The 22,986-nt window shown below is 38.6% G+C and overlaps 1 protein-coding gene and 2 long non-coding RNA genes across 4 annotated transcripts; 1 reads left to right on the top strand and 2 right to left on the bottom strand.

Annotated features, from left to right (window-relative positions):
- Positions 1-1,656: 1,656 nt before the first annotated feature.
- On the bottom strand, positions 1,657-4,132 carry LOC122994343. Its single transcript, XR_006406570.1, has 2 exons — positions 3,100-4,132; positions 1,657-2,074 (listed from the first exon to the last, which is right to left on the bottom strand). It is a non-coding gene; the product is annotated as an uncharacterized LOC122994343 (long non-coding RNA).
- A 2,533-nt stretch (positions 4,133-6,665) lies between these two features.
- Positions 6,666-22,831, top strand: LOC122994337 (myosin-7). Of its 2 annotated transcripts, none has more exons than XM_044368963.1 (39): positions 6,666-6,716; positions 6,823-6,861; positions 7,090-7,302; positions 7,646-7,789; positions 7,964-8,120; positions 8,212-8,239; positions 9,173-9,278; positions 9,360-9,452; positions 9,528-9,591; positions 9,684-9,782; positions 9,884-9,987; positions 10,383-10,521; positions 10,657-10,775; positions 11,148-11,297; positions 11,414-11,584; positions 11,668-11,977; positions 13,582-13,655; positions 13,806-14,011; positions 14,334-14,457; positions 14,655-14,791; positions 14,898-15,153; positions 15,280-15,522; positions 15,614-15,790; positions 15,884-16,029; positions 16,145-16,235; positions 16,311-16,700; positions 16,820-16,946; positions 17,199-17,317; positions 17,414-17,610; positions 17,847-18,030; positions 18,550-18,715; positions 18,815-18,939; positions 19,039-19,347; positions 19,439-19,642; positions 19,760-20,056; positions 20,663-20,767; positions 21,016-21,111; positions 21,578-21,712; positions 22,707-22,831. In XM_044368963.1, exons 3-39 carry the CDS (start codon positions 7,102-7,104, stop codon positions 22,725-22,727), a joined length of 5,814 nt encoding a protein of 1,937 aa, XP_044224898.1. In that variant the 5' UTR covers positions 6,666-6,716; positions 6,823-6,861; positions 7,090-7,101; the 3' UTR covers positions 22,728-22,831. The 2 variants fall into 2 exon arrangements, with proteins under 2 accessions (XP_044224898.1, XP_044224899.1); XM_044368964.1 differs by having other exon boundaries at positions 13,585-13,655.
- Positions 14,372-14,648, bottom strand: LOC122994347. Its single transcript, XR_006406573.1, has 2 exons — positions 14,548-14,648; positions 14,372-14,513 (listed from the first exon to the last, which is right to left on the bottom strand). It is a non-coding gene; the product is annotated as an uncharacterized LOC122994347 (long non-coding RNA).
- Positions 22,832-22,986: the final 155 nt, after the last annotated feature.

Consider the following 22,986-nt stretch of genomic DNA (forward strand, 5'->3'; position numbering starts at 1 on the left):
AAATTATAGATGAGGAATTTAATAAGGAAATACCAAATTTAAAACCCAATAAGGCAGCAGGAGCAGATGGTTTTCCCTCAGAGTGGTACAAGGAAATGAAAGGTCTGCTGACCCCAGTAATGAGGGATACATTTAATCATGTACTTGAGACTGGTGTAACTGGTGTAATACCAAAAGAAGGTAAAGATAAAAAAAAATTAAAATTGAATGTGGAAGTTATAGGCTGATAAGTGTACTGAACTAAGATTGTAAGATTTTTACCCACATTTAGGCAAAAAGAATTGAAAAAATCCTCCCCCAGATATTAAGTCTAGATCAGACAGGTTTTATTCAGCAAAGGCAGACACAAGATAACATTTTCCGTACACTACATGTGATTGAACATATAGTGGAAAACAAACTCCAGTCAGTATTATTGGGCCTTGATGCTGGAAAAGCTTTTGATCGGATCAACTTGGAATTTTTTTCAATATTAAGTATTACAGAAATTTGGATTTCATCAGACTTTTATTAAAACTATTCAAGCACTGTGTTATAGCCCAATGGCAAGAATGAAAATAAATGGAGCCATATCAAACTCCTTCAGTCTGGAGAGAGGGACCAGACAGGGCTGTCCAATAAGGCTATCACTGTTTGCAATATTTATTGAAGCGTTAAGTCAAGGGATCACTCAGGATAATAATATTACAGGTATGAAAATGCTAGGTCAAGAACATAAAATTTCTTTATTCGTGGATGACATTTTAATCTACCTGTGAAACCCAGAGAGTTCATTTTTTAAACTATTTCAAATTCATTCTGATATTTTTAGTTCTGTGTCAGGCTATAAATTGAACATTCCAAGACCCAAATACTAAGTTTCAATTACAGGCCTTGCCGGAACACAAGCTCCAACATCCAACTAGATTGGGATTTGGATCATGTGCGATATCTAGGAATAAACATCCTAAAAGAATCAACAACTTTGTAAGGCTTAAATTTTAACCCTTTAAGTCAGAAAATAAAGGAGTACATAAAGAGATGAAATTTAATTCCAATATTAAGTTTTGAGTCTCAAACTGAGTCAGTGAAAATGAATGTCTTGCCTAGGGTATTGTACTTGTTCCAATTGAAATAACTGATAAACAGTTCAACAAATGGGATAAATTGATATCATGGTACATCTGGCAAGGGAAAAAAACAAGGATTTCAAACTCTTTCCCTGCCTAAAGGACTATTATATATCGGCCCAAATGAGGAACTTGTTTTGTTGGTGCAATTCTGATTACCAAGATGGAAAGAAACTGAAGAGAACATGTCCGGGGAAGTTCCAATTCAGGCACAGTTAGGCGATAAAAGACTTATTAAAAACCTAATGAAGGTAATAGGTAATAGGTAACCTAAAAATAGGTAACAGGTAATAAGTGGATCAACTTATCTCTGAAAATATGGGTAAATATTGTCTCTAGGGGTTGCCTGCTTAAACAGATAAAGATTCTGAGTTGGTGCTCTCATGACCTTGACTTTATCCCGAGCAGATTGGATGTGAGCTACACGGGATGGGCTAACCGGGGCCTCTCACACTGCACCTTCTTTAATCAAGGGACACTGAGCAATTTTCAGACATTGAAAAGACTACATGGGTTAAATAATTGTTACTGATTTTTTTCAGGTACATCCTCACATAAATGGTTCTATGTTGGAGGGTCAAAAGGTGTTTGAAAACAACTTATTGAAAATATTTATTTTTTATTATTTTATTAGGGCAGATTCTGGGCTTAAAGTTATTTCAAGCCTATATAGGGGACTCCAGGAGGTTAAAATTGCAAGTACCATCTACATAGAACAAAAATGGGGAAGGGACACTAAGAGTTGCATTCCAGAGGAAGTCTGGACAAAATATTGTGAATCTCAATGGAGGATATGAAGCTGAGCCTCATGGAGAGTGTTTGGCTAAAAGAGTCCTAGTAGATACGTCATCACACTTGTGATGTCTTTCCACTCTCTTCCAGCTGCTGGAGGAAATGTGGCTCCCAGGAATCAGATCAATCAGTCGGTTGGAGCTGAAGACTACAAGTTTGAAAATGAAAAAAATCTGTGGAGTTAGAAAGAAATGAGCAATGATGAGAGAAGTGAGAAATGATTACCAGACCTCTGTAGCTTCTCATCTCTGCTTGAGGCTAGCAGCTCCAGGCGACATTAGCTACTACTGGCATAACACACCCGAATCCCCTGACTGAACTGTAGTGTGGGTAATGTAGGTACCAGGTTCTGACAAGGAAGAACAATGTGTGGAATAAAAAAGATACCTCTGGTTCTGTTACATAGATTTGGAACCTTTTTTTTTATCTAAACTGGTCATTGTCCGACAGTGTTATCAGATTGAAATGCTAAATCAGTGGAGCATTCTTTAAGATACATTTTAGTGTTGTAGAGTCTACAGTGTTTTGAGGTCAATTACGATGTCTGTCAGACATCAGTTCAGGAGTGAGGAAGGAAGGAAGAGAAGAGGTAGGCCTGAACAGGAAAACCCAGGGGACCAATGATGTATGGTGACAGAGGGCCTGAAATTTGGAGAGTTGAGGTGAGGGAATGGCTTAAATAGAGAGAGATAAAACAAATCTCTTGTTCTTAAAATAGAGTTAAAGAAAGCCTAAGAGCCCGGGCCTCAAGGTCAACAATAAACCAGTGCTCACTCTCAGGCCTTCCATAACACAGTGTATAATCACTTACAGCTGGTCAGTGAATCCCAGCTCAAGTCTGCTTTTTTTTCTCTAAAATGGCAAGGGAGGATCTCAAAGTCAATAATCAAATATGTAGTTCATTTACTACAATAAAGCCACACAACAAAAACAAATTCAACTGGAATGCCTACTCCATTTCACGGTACATTTACATTAAATTAAACATGGTAAACTGAATCAAATTTTGATGTTTTTAATGAAGTCAATTTATACATTTTGCAATATGTCGATGATATGAGATTAGTTCTAAGATTCACAGTATTACAAATCAAAGTAGGGTGTTGAGTAGAGGTATTGAGTAGTTTCACTTTAAGTAGTTTGTAGTGGTATAGAATCAATGTTCTTTTATGCCAACGACTAAAAGTGCTATCCTTACCTGTCTAGAGCTTTTTCCTTGGTGCTGGTGTCATGTCTCAGTCATTGTTGCTGGTGGAGAATAAATAATGATTTGAGGCAGGAGGATGGAGGAGAGGGAGGCCCCAGACTCCCTTTATGTGAAATTCAGGGAGTCCTGTCACCTTCTCTTATTACATGTCATGTCCTTAACTCCCTGAGTGGACAAGCAGGTATCTTTGAGCGAATGAAAACAAACTCACAGCTCTCCATAAAGAGGTACACCATGTACAGAACAGTATGTGTTGAGGATTATCAGCATGATTAACAGGATATCTGAGCCTGTGCTCAAGTGAATAAGATAATTGACCAAAGATGGAGCAGTATGCCGCCTCTATAATTAGACCACCTTTAACGCACTATACTGTATGATGCATATGGTCACACCTCAGGAGTTAAAATTAATCATCTTTGACACTGTCATATAAAAATGTCACTGTCACTGACTGATGACTGATGAACACAACAGAGATTTAGTTTAAAGCCATTTCATAAAAGCTTTTACACCTGCTGCTCCCTGCAGTAGACATTCCTCTGCTGCACAAAACAAAATACATATGAAATATCCAGCAGAAGCAACAGTGATAATTTGGAATAGGTAAAGTTTTGCCTATAACAATGAGCAACAATGAGCACCAGAATGGTTGAACACACTAAGAAAAGAGCACCAGAGATTCATCAACAGAAAATCCAGAGAGGATGATGTAACCCCTCAAAGTCATATTTGGTTCGACAATAACCACTTAAAGATGGGACAAATTTTACAGCTTACAAATTTAATTGGGATCAACCATACATACCTACTATAGGTGCATACGGTAATTATTCAGTACAGTTAATTGCATTAGTGAACCCCGCCCAGAAAAGCTACTTTAACTGTCAGTTGTACTTCTGTACTCAATCCCCTGATCTACACAAGATCAAGTTAAAATACTGTATCAGGACTAAAATTATAATAATTAACTATATTTATGTATTTCATTCCCTTCTCAAAAAGTGCTTTACAAAAGACAGTAAAAAGGAGGTAAAACAGACACAAAAGAGCACGCAATATTTAAAGGAAAGGAAAATATAAAGGCAGAACACAATATAAAAAATAAAACACTCAAAACACAAAATAAGATTTTGAAGTCTCTAAGTTGCTGATACTGTATGATGACCAACAATAGGTGTCCACTGTGAGGGCCCAGATATGTTGCTAAATGCTGAATTTGAATAACTTTCCCCAGTTTATATTTTACTTCATATGTGAGATGAGAATGTACATTTGTCATGACATAAATCTAAATCATGTTTCCTTCAATGAGTAGAAGTTTGATCTATAAGGTCAGTGTTATCTTCACTCGGTCTTTAGCAGAGGCATGGAATCTCTCACTTCCATTTGGCACCCTGACGCCGGCTGTCAGTAACAGGGCTGGGGAAGTTATCAGAATGGAAATAATCTCAGCACTTGTCAGCAGCTGTTGACCCTCTTTTTATCTCTTAACCTTTGAAGGGGCTGTGATTATTGGTGCTAGTGACTGGCTGTGCATTACAGTTTCTATACGTAATTACAATGTATGGTGTATAAATTGTTAGTTCAGTTTTATAAGTTAGAAATCATTACATGTGATTACATAGTGGGCCAAGTCAAAAAAACTGAAAAAACAAAAGGTACATGCAACACAAATCAGTAAGCTTTATGAATAGCACCTAAGGGTGAGTGGTTGGTGGGTTTATGCTTGTTTTTGGAGCAAAACGTCAATAACTGTTGATGAAGTAGATTTCAAAGATATTAGAATTAAGACTGGAAGTAAAACCTGCAATAAAGCTGAAGCAGCTCAGCTTAGACTCAGACTCCACAGAGGAGAGGCATTTTAAATGGGACATAAAAATTTGATGGGCTGTGGGATATACCTGTCACTCTCAGTATATTTATGGGAGGCAGAACTCAGTGTGAGGCCATCATCTGCTGCAGCTATCCTTGATGCAGGCAAAGGCAGGATCCTGAAAGCCTCTGTGGCTGTTCTTCTCAATCAGTGCAGGGTTCTCAGCAGGAATTTCACACAGTTATCTTTGTCCTCAAAGACACAATGCCATGTCAACAGGACTGTAACTGAGGGGCCAGCTTTCACAAGCTGCTGCTTGATAATGGGAGAAGGCTTCCACGGTGACCTTGGCATCACATTGGCGCACGTCATGCAGGCACAACCCTCTATTGTGTGTCATCATTACTGCCTTTCAGTGAATCTCAAGCATGTCACCTGTGGCAGACCTCTGTCTGTATTGCCTCGCACTTGTCGCCTGGATAATCGCACAGACTAATGTTCTTTATTTAGACCGACCCACTTGGTATCTGGTGGCTGTTTATATTACCACAAACTCCAGTCTATGATAACTAAACACAATATGTTACCCATGCCTCACTGTGACTTTACTTAAGCCCTCTGTGTAATTGAGACCCATTCATGGCATACTTCTCTAAAATATATCCCCATATATTTTCTGCATCTTCCTTTGTGTTTACACAACAAGACTAGTAGTCTACATTTATGGAAATAACTGTATTATTGTAAACCATGCAAAGAATGTGAATTATCCTTTTGAGATGTTTTTTTCTGGTGCTACGTCAAAAAGCCTTGATTATACTGTCTTTCTTGATCTTAACTAATTTATTTTTTTAACATTATATCTTTTGTAAATGCAAAAATATATTTAAGTAGAGTTTGATGATTTTGAAATTATTTAGCACATTTATAATAAAACAGAAACATAACTTTCAATTTAACCTCTGGATTTTAGTCATATCTATTTTTTTGTATGCCTCTACTTGCTTTAATTGTTTTTAATTTTTATTTTTAATTATATATATATATATATATATATATATATATATATATATATATATATATATATATATATATATACATATATATTCAGTTTTCTTTATTTTTTGTTTATATTGGCATTTGTTCAATGATAAATAACACCTGTTTGTCCACATTTTTTTTTACTATTACATCACTGATTGTGATTTATGTGATATTTGATTGCCCTGCCTGATAAAAAAGAAAAGAAAAATGGTTTTACCAATGAATACTTAAAGTAAAATTAGAAATTGGACATCCTAAAATTCAGCATATGACTACATTTACAACATCTATTTAAAATCATATAATGTTTAAACACATTTGAACAGTTTTGAACAGCATCAGTCTTGCATGTCCTAAGTAAGGATGCTTCTGTTTAATACAACATGCATTGTTCCTGTAACAGAAGCACACTTAAGGGATGATGAGAAAAGAATTCCTCCCCGTGTCTATTTAAAGATTGAGTCGTGTTCCCCTGGCTGCTTGAGGATACCTATGATTAATCACTGCTCTGCATGGAGCTCCTAATATGGCCTCGTCAGGAGACCCCATCACTGATAAGACTCTGACCCGCTGATTTCTATATTGCTCTCCGCCACTCATTAACCCCCTCCCTTCATGTACCCCCAACCCATGTCAGACACAATAACATTCCTGGGCACTGAAAGGCTCCTCCATATTTGGCAGAGGGGCTTCGTTTATAAAGAGAACTCATGGTGAAACACCCAATAGGTCGCCATTCTATCTCAAGGTAAGGTGCGAGGACAATGGCTTGCAACACTTTGACACTGATGCATTACCTGTGCTGGCATGGACTGTAGAATTATCTCATTATTTTCCATTACTTCTTTCTACAGGACCATTACACCTCAGTCTCCTCAGTAGGGATTGGTAAGGTAAGAGCATCTGAAAAATGAAAATGATTGAATGATTTGATTTAAATACAGCAAATTTTATGTGGAAAGAAAAAAAACCCATCATGATATGATAAATTAAATCAAATAAACAACAGATTCTAAATTGGCATATACATTCTTTCTGTGCTGCATTTGCCTTTAGCTAAATGAATACATAATATGGTTGAACTGTAAATGAGATTTTTTTTTGTTTGTTTTTTTTTGTAGAAAAGGTGAAAAATGGGTGACGCTGCCATGAAAGAGTTTGGGGCAGCAGCCCCGTACCTGAGGAAGTCAGATAAGGAGCGTCTGGAGGCCCAGACTCGTATCTTTGATATGAAGAAGGAGTGCTTCGTTCCTGACCATGATGAGGAGTATGTGAAGGCATCCATCGTCAGCCGTGAGGGAGATAAAGTCACCGCTCAGACTGAAAAAGGGAAGGTCAGTGAGCTGCCCTGGATGCAACTGGTTTCCTAACTAAGACACAGGAGTGATGAAAGAAAAGATTAAGGCACATTTGTCCTTTCGTGATACATAGCAAAGCAACAACAGACAACCAAAGATTCCTGAGCAAGGAGGTATTGTGTTGCTGTACTCCAAACTACACTGCATTACATACTTACTACATACATACAACATGCATTAAAAGCTTGTTTTATTTTCAAAAGATAATTGTAACAAATGGTAACAAAGTCAGTTTGATATATTTTACAAAAGGCACCCTTAATATTTAATGGTCGCTGTAATTTTGCAAAATGACCAACATTGCAATTTCTGTTTTCAGACTGTCACAGTGAAGGAGTGTGATGTACACCCTCAGAACCCACCAAAGTTTGATAAAATTGAAGACATGGCGATGTTCACCTTCCTCCATGAGCCAGCTGTGCTGTTTAACCTCAAAGAGCGTTACGCAGCATGGATGATCTATGTGAGTTGAAAGCTTTTAAAACAATGTGAAGCAAAGTAAAGGCTAAATACACCCAAAACATGGTGTAAATGTTCCCTTTCTTTTGTCTACATTCATATTTCAAATCAAAATTAACTAAAGTGCATTATGCCTGATATAAATGATCCATCGGTTTGCCTGCTTTCTCCTTCTCAGACCTACTCTGGGCTGTTCTGTGTGACTGTCAACCCCTACAAGTGGCTGCCAGTCTACAACCAAGAGGTGGTTGTTGCCTACAGAGGAAAGAAGAGGAGTGAAGCTCCTCCTCATATCTTCTCCATCTCTGACAATGCCTACCAGTACATGCTAACTGGTATTTGAACTTCATTTATCATATGCTCACATAAAATTCAAATTCCGAGGAAGCCTGTACTCTTAAGTGATCCTTTCTTTTCTTTTTTTAGACAGAGAAAATCAGTCAATTCTTATCACGTGAGTTTGGTTTTTATGACTTTATGTGATTGCAGTTCAGTGGTTCAATGTGATGAGAATTATATAGTCAGAGGCATCACATAGCTCCCTGTAAAATATTGTTGCTGGTTTTTCTGAGTTTTTGTTGATGCATGCCAGTTAACTTAAGTAATTTATCTTATTATTTGATGTGGAATATTTATAGTGGCTAATAGTTGAGCATGTTCACACTGTATTGGAATAGACAACGAACATAAACATTAAATCATGTACATTGTGGAGCATGATTTAATGGAAAGAAGTAAACAAATATGGAAATAACATCCCCTTGAACAGTTTTATGCAGTCTGGTTCAGTTTGAAGTAAGTCATCCATGTTGGCAATACATGTCACTAACTGCAATAGGCCAATGCAGTACAATTATTAGGGCTGCAAGCACCAACTGTTTTTATTATCAATTAATCTGCCAATTATTTTCTCAGTCAATTTATTTATTGAATAATCATTTAGTTTATAAAATATCATGAATTGTCTGGTCAACAGTACAAAATCCAAAAGTACTGAGTTTACAGTTCACATTTGAGAAGCTGGCACCAGTGAATTTTGGCATTTTTGCTTCATAAATTACTTAATCAATAATGCAAATTGCTGCAGATTCATTTACGATCAATCAACAAGTCAAGTAATCAACTGATGGTTTCAGCTCTTATAGTTAATATTAAAAAGAATAAGTTATTAATCTGATTATGGATAGTCACAGTGGCAGCTTCTGGAAATTACATGTATACTTGAGAAAAGGTGTATCACCATTTACTGACTGCAATAATCTTTGTCCACTTTGAATAATTACAGCAGCATCAATTTACCTACATTCTGGTTAACTGATCAAGACCTGGTTAGAATGTATGCTGCCTAGTTGTCATCTTATCAAAATAATTCAATTTGTGTCTTCAGTGGAGAGTCTGGTGCTGGGAAGACTGTCAACACCAAGAGAGTCATCCAGTACTTTGCCAGCATTGCAGCTGGAAGTGGAAAAAAGGACACAGGCGCAGAAAAGAAGGTTTCTACTTTTTTCCTTTAAAGACACATTGTATAAGTGTTTATACATTTCAACAAATGTTGCACTGTTGTACTATTTCAGGGCACGCTTGAGGATCAAATCATCCAGGCTAACCCAGCTTTAGAGGCCTTTGGTAATGCTAAGACCATCAGGAATGACAACTCTTCCAGATTTGTAAGTTTCTGTCTGTAATATAATTGCCCTTTGTGCTCATTGTACAGTATTTTATTGTGGGATTTTTTTTCTCAGGGCAAATTCATCCGAATTCACTTTGCTGCTAGTGGAAAACTGGCATCGGCTGATATTGAGACATGTAAGTATACATTATATACATTCATCTGGTTTGCTGTCTTCATCGCAATGTTCACCTTCCTACCGACCTTCATAATACAAATGTCTTTACAGATTTGCTGGAAAAGTCCCGTGTCACCTTTCAGCTTAAGGCTGAGAGAGATTACCACATCTTCTATCAGATTCTGTCTCAGAAGAAACCTGAGCTGCTTGGTAAATGAAAACAAGTGATTTTTATACCAGTGACTACTGCAAGTTGAAATGCTGCTTCATCTCTAACATAAAAAATGTTACATTTTTGTTTTTCTTTTAAGAGATGCTGCTCATTACCAACAATCCCTACGACTACGCCTTCATCTCCCAAGGAGAGACAACTGTAGCCTCCATAAATGATGCTGAAGAGCTGATGGCCACTGATGTGAGTAAAGGACCATATTGTCTGTTCACAAAACAACAGCTCACATAAGCAGTTATAATATGTGGTATCAGTTGAATTTGCACATTTCACTATTCTAGACTTAGACCATGATGAGTTTACTGAAATGTAATGGTTTTGTTAATGGGAGTTGTTGGAAAAAACAGACAAGTGATGTTGCTCTGGCTTCCTACATGGTATTTTACATCTAGCTGTCAGCTTTGGATCCTGAAATTTTATGTCTTCTCAGATGTCAACTTTGGTTTAATGTGTGATCATAGAGGCTCAGAGGGCAAATACTATCTTATCCCACCCTGTTGTCACTCTGCACTGTAAACCTTGATACAGCATAAAAATACAATGACATATATAATATAAAACCCCTATTCTCAATCCAGGAAGCCTTTGATGTGCTGGGCTTCACTCAAGAAGAGAAGAATGGCATTTACAAGCTGACTGGTGCCATCATGCACTACGGTAACATGAAGTTCAAGAACAAGCAGCGTGAGGAGCAGGCAGAGGCTGATGGCACTGAAGGTGAAAAAGGCTCTCTAAAGCTCTGACACATGACAAACAAGATTTAAAACATGTCAGGATTCATCAGGATTTGATACTCACTGGAAGATTTTATATTCTATATTATATATTCATATTATATATGTATTTTCTCAGATGCTGACAAAGTAGCTTATCTGATGGGCATGAACTCTGCTGACCTCATCAAAGGTCTCTGTCACCCAAGAGTCAAAGTAGGAAATGAGTGGGTCACCAAGGGACAAAATGTCCAGCAGGTAAGAGGGAAAGTGGAGGGTTGAATTTCGGTCCTGGTTGATTTGGTGACACCTGTGGTCACTGGTGGTAACTGCAAGTGTGGTTTATACAACAGCAAACCCTCTCTGATCAGTTATTTTATCAGTAATGAAACCTAAGAGCATCTGGTCTATCTGTTGTCAGCCAAACAAACAAAAATTGGAGGTAGGCATAGGTAGGCAATTTTAATACATGGCAGGATTGGCACACTCTGCCATGAGCAATGAAGACTACTATATAGAAGGGTAATTACAAAATGTAAATAATTGAATGGCCATTGCTGAAATAAAAATAACTTGAAGGAATCAGCACTGAGTTTTCATGAAGGATTATTTACTGGATTTCTTTTTTAGGTCTACTATGCTATTGGTGCACTGTCTAAGTCAGTGTATGAGAAGATGTTTTTGTGGATGGTAGTCCGTATTAACCAATCCCTGGACACCAAGCAGCCTCGCCAGTACTTCATTGGTGTACTGGACATCGCTGGATTTGAGATCTTTGATGTGAGCTCTGTCTATTATTTGTAGGCAAAGATTTAAACTCCTCTTTTTCACTCTGATGCATACAATAAAGAGGTGAGTGTGAAAATGACTACGCTATTATCCACTTTACATTATAGTTCAACACCTTTGAGCAGCTGTGCATCAACTTCACCAATGAAAAACTGCAACAGTTTTTCAACCACCACATGTTTGTACTGGAGCAGGAAGAGTACAAGAAAGAGGGCATTGAATGGACTTTCATAGATTTTGGTATGGACTTGCAGGCCTGTATTGACCTGATTGAAAAGGTGAGAGACTCTGATGTAATGTTCAGTCACAATTAAGATGAATTACAATTTTTTTCTAACCACTCATATTTTGGTCTCCTCAGCCCATGGGTATCATGTCCATCCTTGAAGAGGAGTGCATGTTCCCCAAAGCCAGTGATTCTACCTTTAAAGCTAAACTCTATGACAACCACCTGGGAAAATCCAACAACTTCCAGAAGCCTAGAATTGTCAAAGGGAGACCAGAGGCTCATTTTGCCCTGGTTCACTACGCTGGAACTGTTGATTATAATATCAACAACTGGCTGGTGAAAAACAAGGATCCTCTGAATGAGACTGTTGTTGCACTGTACCAGAAATCTACTCTTAAGATGCTCGCAAACCTCTTTGCAAATTATGCTGGAGCTGACTCAGGTAAGAATAAACCAGCCCAAACTCCAAAGAAAAACAATAGTATAGGTTGTAAATTCAGTCCTCAAAAACAACCTATAGTTTTGTTTGAGTGACTGATGCCATCTAGTGGCTGTAGTAATTCTGACCCAGAGAAGTGATGCAGTTCAGGTTACGTCTATATAACGTGACAAATTGGATGGATGGCTAGATAGGTAGATGGCAAAAAGTGGACTTAGCTGCAGGAGATCGCTGTTCGCTTTACATTTCTAACCATGAGTCGGGACTGTTTTTTAAAACCATAACTATGATTGTGATGTATTTACTGTTGCCATGACAATGAAAGTTGCTTAATATTAAGTATGTAGTAACTTTAACCCACACCGTGTTTCAAGTGATCATTTTAACCCAAACCATGATCTTTCCCTAATCCTAATGAAGTGGATTTTGTGCCTAAATCTAACCAGACCTTAAAGAGGACCTATTAAGCTCATTTCCAGCTCTAAATTTTATTTTTGGACTCCACTAGAGTAGCTTTGCATGATTCACAGTTCAAAAAACTCCTTATTTATCTTTACTGACCCTTTATGCACCTCCTTAGTATACACTGTGTCTCTTTACAGTCCATTTGAGCTCTTGTCTCTTTAAGGCCCCCCTCCCGATGAGCCCACTCTGTTCTGATCGATCAGCTTTACATATCAGAGTCGTGTTAAGTTACTGCTGATGCAAATCCAACATTTCCTGCTTTATTGCTTAAAATTAAAAGCTTTTAAATGACTAAATAAAGGGAACAACAATATATGGAGATATTTGGAGCTCTTTGTTCAGTGGATCAGTTAGAAATAATGAAGGGAGGAATAGTACAAGCAGACACAGCCACAATGATAATGATGTTTAGTGAAGAGCTGCAGATGACCAGCACACCTCCAACAGGTAAACTACTTATTTTACTTTGCTGTGCTGTATAATGGAATCATGGCTCAGTGGTGACTACCCTTAAAACAATGGAAAAATGCCATAATGTTAGCGGAGTGGGGCAGTGAACTTGTGCTATGCTTTGAGCAGATGTCCATACAAAGAAATCCATCATGAACCAATATCAGCTTGGGCTGAAAGTAGAAAAAACTGTTGGAAACTTAGCGTTCAAAGCAGTCTAAAGCTAGTTCTTTTTGCTCACAGCAATTACTTCGACAACGTTTACCGTCGGCCACTTTTGACATGAACATTCGACAATGTGACATTATATATATGCCTGAAAATAAGAAAAAGCATAATAGGTCCCCTTTAACCGCAGCTTTTTCACACCATAAAACATAATTATTTTATAACAGTAATTTGTAACGGTTTTAGAAAGCACATACAAATTATGTCGTCCTGCTAATTACTGCCAATCGAGGCAGCATATTAGAAAACCCTCCTATGGGTTGTTCTGGAGTGCGTAGTGCAATCGACCCATGGGGTCATTTAATTATAAGGACATGTTTGAATAAACTGAATGTACTGCATTAACCTGGGAGTATCTATAATTTATTAGTTTACTCACAGATGTCTATTACCAATGGCAAGATTGAATTATTTATGCCTGTGTCTGTTAATGCAGTCTAATTAGTTGCACTCTTGTTTACTAGCAGATGGTGGAAAGGGTAAGGGAGGAGGCAAGAAGAAGGGTTCATCCTTCCAGACCGTATCTGCTTTGCACAGGGTTGGTATAAACACATAAATATGTGTGAGTGGCTGCTTCACATGGAAATCAATGACTGAGACTTAATTTTCAATGGATACCTGAGAGATTAGTCACAATGATCACCTAAATAGGTTGCTAAACACACTGTTAAATTACTTAACTTCACAGGAGAACCTGAACAAGCTGATGACCAACTTGAGGTCTACTCACCCTCACTTTGTACGCTGCATCATCCCCAATGAGACCAAGACTCCTGGGGCCATGGAGAACCCTCTGGTGATGCACCAGCTGCGCTGTAACGGTGTGCTGGAAGGCATTAGGATCTGCAGAAAGGGCTTCCCCAACAGAATCCTCTATGGAGATTTCAAACAGAGGTATTTATCAGATATAAAGATAGGAGACATATTAAAAGAAAAACATCAAATCTGTTGGTAACACATAGGGCAACCACAAACTACTGCCACAGCTTCGAGGTGTCTTGGCGTAGATTTTCAAAGTCTGTTGCTCTCTGCTGGAGGAATAGACACTATTCTACCAAAAGATATTCCTGCATATTCTGCAGAGAGGGCTTCCCCAACAGGATCTTATATGGAGATTTGAAACAGAGGTGTTACCTCATATTAAGTGTTAAATCATATAATTCCAAAAGAAAATGCAAGTATTATTCTCAAATACATTTTATCTTTTATTTTCCAGATATCGCATCCTGAATCCTGCTGCCATTCCTGAGGGTCAGTTCATTGACAGCAAGAAGGGAGCAGAGAAACTTCTTGGGTCTTTGGATATTGACCACAACCAATACAAGTTTGGACACACTAAGGTAATTAATGAAGGGCCAAATCCAAAGCAATGCACATTTCTGATCTACACAAAGTACTCAACTGTGGAACCGAATATCTACAGTAAAAACTACCAAACCAGTTTAAAGCTACATTGTCCCAAGAGTGTAACCCCTCATTTGTTGAACACATGCATAACAGCTAGCGGATATTTACATGATGTTCACATCTCCTGAAGGTATTCTTCAAGGCTGGTCTTCTTGGGCAACTGGAAGAGATGAGAGATGACCGTTTATCACTCATCATCACTGGAATCCAAGCTAGATCAAGAGGTCTACTGGCAAGAGTGGAATTCCAGAAGATTGTTGAAAGGAGGTTGGATGAATCAGGACTTTAAAATGGGCTAAAAGAAAAGTAATTGTAATGATTTCATTTTGCTGTTAGTTGTACAGTAATTAAAACTTTGGTTGATCTTTGACAGGGATGCACTACTGGTAATCCAGTGGAACATCCGTGCCTTCATGGGGGTCAAGAATTGGCCCTGGATGAAGCTCTTCTTCAAGATCAAACCTCTGCTGAGATCTGCTGAAGCAGAAAAGGAGATGGCCAACATGAAGGAAGAATTCCTGAAGTTGAAAGAAGCTTATGCAAAGTCTGAAGCTCGAAGGAAGGAACTAGAGGAGAAAATGGTCTCTCTTCTCCAAGAGAAGAATGACCTGCAGCTGCAAGTTCAGGCCGTAAGTTTGATGACTGCATTCCTAATGGTTTTAAATTATAATCATTATATGCAAAATAATGTATACATTATCATATGTAATATGACTTATCATGTGTGATTAACTCAATTATCATTTAAAAATTAGGAGCAAGATAATCTTGCTGATGCAGAGGAAAGATGTGAAGGGCTGATCAAACACAAAATTCAGACGGAGGCAAAAGCCAAAGAGTTATCTGAGAGACTGGAGGATGAGGAGGAGATGAATGCTGAACTGACTGCTAAGAAGAGGAAGCTGGAAGATGAATGTTCTGAGTTAAAGAAGGACATCGATGACTTAGAGTTAACTCTGGCTAAAGTGGAGAAAGAGAAGCATGCCACTGAAAACAAGGTATGACAACTACTCTGTAAGTGCATGTATGGGAAACAGGTTTGTAACCCTTCAGTACACTTGTCTATAATCATCATTTCTCCATTTGCAGGTGAAGAACCTGGTTGAGGAGATGGCTGCTCTGGATGAAATCATTGCCAAGTTGACCAAGGAAAAGAAAGCCTTACAAGAAGCTCATCAGCAAACGCTGGATGACCTGCAGAGTGAAGAAGACAAAGTCAATACTCTGACCAAGGCCAAGGCTAAGCTGGAACAACAAGTGGATGATGTATGTATTTCAATGAATGTGTTTAAAAAGGTCTATCACTGTTCCTTGCATGTTGGAGAAAATGGTTTGACTTTCTGCAATGAACTTGTCCAGCTTGAAGGTTCCCTGGAACAAGAGAAGAAGATCCGCATGGATCTTGAGAGAGCAAAGAGAAAGCTGGAGGGTGACTTAAAGCTGACCCATGAGAGCCTCATGGACCTGGAGAATGACAAGCAACAGCTCGAAGAGCATCTGAAAAAGTAAGCACACCATTATATGAACAGTATGTCTATATTTCATAAAGTAGAGAAAAGCTCTACAGATACAGACAATATAAATTTGCAGTTGATCTAACTCTTCCTAATTTCATGACAGGAAAGACTTTGAACTCAACCAGCTCAATAATAAAATAGAGGATGAGCAGGCCATTGCCATTCAACTTCAAAAGAAACTGAAAGAGCTTCAGGTAATGAATAACTCACATACAAACTTGGTTAAGCCCTCAACAATAAGTAGCGACTAAATAATTCTGCCTTAACAGGCCCGCATTGAGGAGCTGGAGGAAGAGCTTGAGGCAGAGCGAGCTGCCAGAGCCAAGGTGGAAAAGCAGAGAGCAGACCTGTCCAGAGAGCTGGAGGAGATCAGTGAGAGGCTGGAGGAGGCTGGTGGAGCAACAGTAGCCCAGATTGAGATGAACAAGAAGAGGGAGGCTGAGTTCCAGAAACTCCGCAGAGACCTTGAAGAGGCCACTCTGCAGCATGAAGCCACCTCTGCCACACTGAGGAAGAAACAAGCTGACAGTGTTGCTGACCTGGGGGAGCAGATCGACAACCTGCAGAGAGTCAAGCAGAAACTGGAGAAGGAGAAGAGTGAGCTCAGACTGGAACTGGATGATGTGGTCTCCAATATGGAACATATTGTGAAGACAAAGGTTGGCTAAATTGACAAGCAATTTCTTGCTAATGTTGATACAACACAGATATGTGGGTATTTGGGATATAATGGGTACATTTAGAAATGTTTTCTGTGATGTGATTTATTTCAATTCAGACAAATCTGGAGAAGACATGCAGGACTCTGGAAGATCAGATGAATGAATACAAGTCCAAGTTTGAAGAAGCTCAACGCTGCATCAATGACTTCAATATGCAAAAAGCAAAGCTTCAAACAGAAAATGGTATATTTTTTGCTTTAATACAAAACCAGGCATAATATTATTGTTTTATCTTTTTTATTTGCCTGCTTGATTTAATTGACAGGACCATATACAGAACATGTTTTATCACTATAATCAAACTTAAGCTTTTAAAATATGAAAAACCAATGAGTGGGAAAAATAGACACAATTTCTCATAAAAGTTCACTTCTGGGTGGCGCAGGATTTGTTAAGACATTGACAATAACATGTTGCCTTTGACCAAAATACTAGGTGAGCTCTCAAGGCAGCTGGAGGAGAAGGATTCCTTGGTGTCTCAACTGACAAGAGGAAAAATGTCCTACACTCAACAGATTGAAGACCTTAAAAGACAATTGGAAGAAGAGACCAAGGTGAAGTTTCAGTACACAGTGACAGCAATGCGCATGTTATTTCTAACTGATATATATCATAGTTTTAATCATTCATACACATTTTTTTAAAAACAGGCAAAGAGTGCCCTGGCCCATGCAGTGCAGTCCTCTCGTCATGACTGTGACCTGCTCAGGGAGCAGTATGAGGAGGAGCAGGAGGCCAAGGCTGAACTGCAGCGCGGCATGTCCAAGGCCAACTCTGAGGTGGCTCAGTGGAGAACTAAGTACGAAACTGATGCCATCCAGAGGACTGAGGAACTCGAGGAGGCCAAGTAAGACAGTTTGAGATCTAATTCATAATTTAATCTGTAACTCCTAAAGATACATTTTATTTCATCTAGCAGATCAGCTTTTTGTTTGTATTATGTTCCTACTAAAATGTAAGACGAACAAAAAGTTTGTCTGTTAGATGACTGAGCAGCCAGTCATAGTGGTTGAAGTCATTAGAATTTATCCAACAAACACACATGCAGGATCATTAAATGATTTCAATGATTGGTTCCTTAAGGAAAAAGCTGGCTCAGCGTCTGCAGGAGGCTGAGGAGGCGGTTGAAGCAGTGAATGCTAAATGTTCTTCTCTGGAGAAGACCAAACACAGACTGCAGAATGAGATTGAAGATCTCATGGTGGATGTGGAGAGGTCTAATGCTGCTGCTGCTGCTCTGGACAAGAAGCAAAGAAACTTTGACAAGGTGAAGAATTTGGCAATGTTGATGTCTTTTATAGCCTTTTAAGACACTATTTTCCAGTAGCACTCTGCTTCACATTTTTGGAGCTGCCCAGTAAAACTACAGAATGCAAGGTAGCTCCACTGAAGCAGCTATGGGTTAAGTTCCTACTGTTGGTTGTTAAAGTCATAATGTGCAGGATTTTAATATTTAGGACTTTGGCGCCCCTTGGTGGTCATATCAAAAAAGACACGTAGCAGACTGATGAATGGACTGAGAATACTGGCTGCATAAACTCACCAGCATACTTACTTTTCTACAGAAAAAAACAAACAAACTTGTAATCCTTCTGTCCAACACATCTATTCAACACCTAGAGCACTGAGTTAATTTTTAAAGGTTGGTGTGGATTTTTACAATATGTGCAGTTTCTCTCAATAATAGAAAAAATATTTTATACAAGATGATATCACCCAGTCTGTAGTCTTTTCTCCATTCACCTGGTACATGTACACTTATTGCTGGCTATTCTATTAATTGTAGGTCCTGTCTGAGTGGAAACAGAAGTATGAAGAGTCTCAGTGTGAGCTGGAGAGCTCTCAGAAGGAGGCCAGGGCTCTGAGCACTGAGCTCTTCAAACTGAAGAACTCCTATGAAGAATCTCTGGATCATCTGGAGACCATGAAGAGAGAGAACAAGAACTTACAGGGTAAGATCTAATGCCACAGTTTGTGTCAAGGTTTCTGTAGACATACTTTATAAAGTTAATTGTGAATCTTTTTTAATCACCCTGCTTGACATTCCACAGAGGAGATTTCTGACCTCACTGAGCAACTCGGTGAGGGTGGAAAGAGCATCCATGAACTGGAGAAATTACGGAAACAACTGGAACAGGAGAAGAGTGAGATCCAGTCTGCTCTTGAGGAAGCGGAGGTACAGGCCCTCTTTGATGAATAATACAGGAGTATTATTATATTATATTAGAGTAACAGTGTCTGCTGCTTTGTATAACTGTACCCTCCTGTCCATCAGGCCTCCCTGGAGCATGAAGAGGGTAAGATTCTAAGAGCCCAGCTGGAATTCAATCAAGTTAAAGCTGATATTGAACGCAAACTTGCTGAGAAAGATGAGGAGATGGAGCAGTCCAAGAGGAACCTGCAGAGGACTATAGACACCCTGCAGAGCTCTCTTGAAGCTGAGTGTCGCAGCAGAAATGAGGCGCTGCGTCTGAAGAAGAAAATGGAGGGAGACCTCAATGAGATGGAGATCCAGCTAAGCCAGGCCAACAGGCAGGCAGCTGAGGCCCAGAAACAACTTAAATCTGTTCATGCACACCTGAAGGTAAATTAGAAAGACAAAGGCTCAGTTTCTTAAGATATTTCAAATTCGAATTGATTATAAACATGAATGTCATTGATGTCATCCCATTAAGGACTGCCAAATTCAGCTGGATGACTCTGTTCGGGCCAATGATGATCTTAAAGAGAACATTGCAATTGTTGAGAGACGCAACAATCTGATTCAGGCTGAACTGGAGGAATTGAGGGCTGCTCTCGAACAAACTGAGAGAAGCCGCAAACTTGCTGAGCAAGAGCTGCTGGATGTTAGTGAGAGGGTGCAGCTACTGCACTCACAGGTGAGCCCACATCATTTATTGCAACACAACCACAGACTTACTTTTCTTGGACATTGAAGAACTAAAAGACTGTCTAACACAGCTTTTCTCATATTCTCAAATGTCAAACATATGTAGAACACTGGTCTGATAAACCAGAAGAAGAAACTGGAGATCGATGCTTCCCAGCTTCAAACTGAAGTGGAGGAAGCGGTGCAGGAGTGCAGAAATGCTGAAGAGAAGGCCAAGAAGGCTATTACTGATGCTGCCATGATGGCAGAGGAGCTGAAGAAAGAGCAGGACACCAGCGCTCACCTGGAGCGTATGAAGAAGAACATGGAGCAAACCATCAAAGACCTGCAGCACCGTCTGGATGAAGCTGAACAGATTGCCATGAAGGGAGGCAAGAAGCAAGTGCAGAAGCTCGAGGCCAGGGTAAGAGTTTCCACTAAAGAAATATCACAAATTGTTTGGAAAGGCATCTGTAGGACTAACATAAACTTTATTTTTATAAAGCTGCATTATCGCATTTTGGCCACAAGGGGCAGAAGTCCAAAACAAGGTGACAGATGTAGCACTGACATATTATTGCCCTATAAATTTGTTGCTGGTAAACACTGCCCACTTAGTCATCCAGCAGACATGTAACAACGTCATCATCCCATTGCCATGTTTCTGGCCACCTCACAAATACAGTACATGTGTGTTCACAATTCATTGGCCTTTAAGCTTTTGGTTTGGTCTCTACCAACCCCTAGAAAAAATATTAGGGCCTTTAGTTTAATAGATATTCTACTTTCTTCAATGAGAAGTTGCTTTCTGTATTTTAATAATGGGCAGGTGGGTTTATCAGGGCTACGACTGTAGCTGAGACTGAACTATGCCATAAAACCAAAACAATGAGCTAAAATTGGCCAAAAGGTACTGGAGCGCTACAGAATTGGATGATAATCTGCAGGGGTTTGTCACTACACATGACCTTAAGTTATTATTCGCTCCTTGTAAACCAGTGAATGATAAATGCTTTTCTGATGTTTTCAGGTGAGGGAGCTTGAGAATGAGGTGGAGTCGGAGCAGAAGAAGAGCAGCGAAGCAGTGAAGGGAATCCGTAAATATGAGAGACGCATCAAGGAGCTCACATACCAGGTGATTTTTTTTTAACAACCCATAACCTATACAAATAGCCACAACTGTGTGTGTTTTCATACAATGTATACTATTTATAGGCATCTTTATACTCTGCTGACAAATGTCCCTTCATACATGGACGTTTTTATGTTCAGCTATACCTTCTTTTCCACAGTTCATTTTTTGGTCAAAATTAAGATGCCAATTGAAGAGAATATCTCTTATTGAACTTGTGAGTCTCTTTCCTATTCCCTTGATTTACCTAGACTGAGGAAGATCGCAAGAATGTTACACGTCTCCAGGATCTGGTTGACAAACTGCAGCTGAAAGTCAAAGCCTACAAGAGATCAGCTGAGGAGGCTGTAAGTTTGGGCTGCGTCTCATTTGTGATGTGTGCTCTTCATTAATTTAAATTTACTTTTCTTTGCATGCGAATGTGATCAAAATTATGTAGTATGTATTTTACATGTATTGTATGTAAAATTACATACAATACATGAAAAATTACAATGTATGTAATGTAATGTGATCAAAATTACATTCTGATCACACATTACACTATATTAAATTACATTTTTTTTAAAATGCTACTTAAACAGTAACTGTTTTGACTTTTGGCCAGAAAATATCTCAACTTCCTCCGTGACTTGTCTTAGACAAAGTTGTAAACTACAAACCAGTGTTGTTGAATTTTCAAAATCTTATATTTCTCAATTGACAGGTTATAGATGGGTTTATAGTCCACATGGCCTTAGGTAAACACCCTCAGGTCCATTGCCTCTTGTATTAATATAATATTGTGGTCTGTGTTTTCCTTCAATCCTATAGGAGGAGCAGGCAAATACTCATCTGAGCAAGTTCCGTAAACTGCAGCATGAGCTGGATGAAGCTGAAGAGAGAGCTGACATTGCTGAGTCTCAGGTCAACAAGCTGCGTGCCAAGAGCCGTGATGTGGGGTCAAAGGTAAGAGGCTCTGCTAGATTCCAACACAAAACTTCATATACTCTCCTACTGCCTTCACAAAAATGCACTTTTTCACAATTTTCATCATAATCATCATTATCATGTTATCATGTTTTATTTGTAATGCAAAATCCATAATTACAGCGTTCATCATTCATAATGGAACCAAACAAATCAGACCAGAGTCTTTGTGCAGATTGATTTTATTTCAATTAAGTTAGTCATTATGGGTTTGGTAAGTAAAATTAGTGCAATATGATGTAGGTTAGTGGAAAATCAATTTTTGGCATCATCAATTTTCATCATAATGATAACTACAATGATTGAATGTTTTTGGGAGAGGACGGCCCTTAAAATGGCGATTCCATTACATTAATGATAGTTACATAATATATACAGTTCCAAGTTAACATACCAAACAATTTTGTTAGATGGAACACTCACTTTTTGTTAAAACATGATATCTTCATATTTGTGAACAGTTACCATAATTAGCTCTCATGCAGTCACTAGAACATGTTAACATTATGGCTGTTTTGGCATACATACCCACATCTTTGTTAGCCATCTAGTTTGAAGATAAATGTCTTCATGTATCTTTAATTAGGCTTGAATCACAATTTTTTTCAAATGATCTATTTTATGATAAGGTCAATGAGTGATTTATTATTCTGTAAGTTAGGCTTTGTCATTTTGGAAGGGGTAACAAATAAAAAACCCCACAATGGCTTGAAAATACAAGATTAAACTAGCACATTTTGAAATAATGTGTCCAAGCCAACATTGTAAAGTAAGGAAATGCAGATAGTGAAATAAATGTTATTCAAGTTAAATTATTATCACAATCACTATAACGTCTTAAACGGAAGAGCAATCATTTCAGGCCAGAATCTAGTTGTGGTTTACTACCTTGATTAACACGTGTTGAGTCTTGTTGGTCTTCTGTCACTAATGTGTCTCTCTTTGTCTACTTTCTTATCATTATTCATCACAGAAAGGGCTAGATGAGGAGTGAAACTCACAGACGGCCACCTAAGACCTTTGGGATCTCCTGTGGTTTAGTCCCATCTGTCTCCAAAGTAACTCTGTAGAATAAAGCAAAAGTGCATTGAAATTACAGTGTAGTGTCCTCATTTATTTCAAGCAGGTAAAGTTCTCCACATCAAATTTCATCTCAGAGGCAGAGGGCTAATAATGTCAAATAATGTAGAAGTCAACATGTTAAATTCACCAGCTTTCACCTTATTACCACTGAAAAATATCACCTTGTTGCT

This window comes from Thunnus albacares, chromosome 12 (genome assembly GCF_914725855.1).
Source record: "Thunnus albacares chromosome 12, fThuAlb1.1, whole genome shotgun sequence".
Lineage (NCBI taxonomy): Eukaryota > Metazoa > Chordata > Actinopteri > Scombriformes > Scombridae > Thunnus > Thunnus albacares.

Excerpts from the sequence above, each read along its gene's own strand:
- LOC122994337 (XM_044368963.1), top strand. The coding sequence starts at position 7,102 with ATGGGTGACGCTGCCATGAAAGAGTTTGGGGCAGCAGCCCCGTACCTG. Across the intron at positions 9,279-9,359 it reads ACACAGGCGCAGAAAAGAAG|GGCACGCTTGAGGATCAAAT; the intron begins GTTTCTACTTTT and ends GTACTATTTCAG. Across the intron at positions 20,768-21,015 it reads TCAAGGAGCTCACATACCAG|ACTGAGGAAGATCGCAAGAA; the intron begins GTGATTTTTTTT and ends TGATTTACCTAG.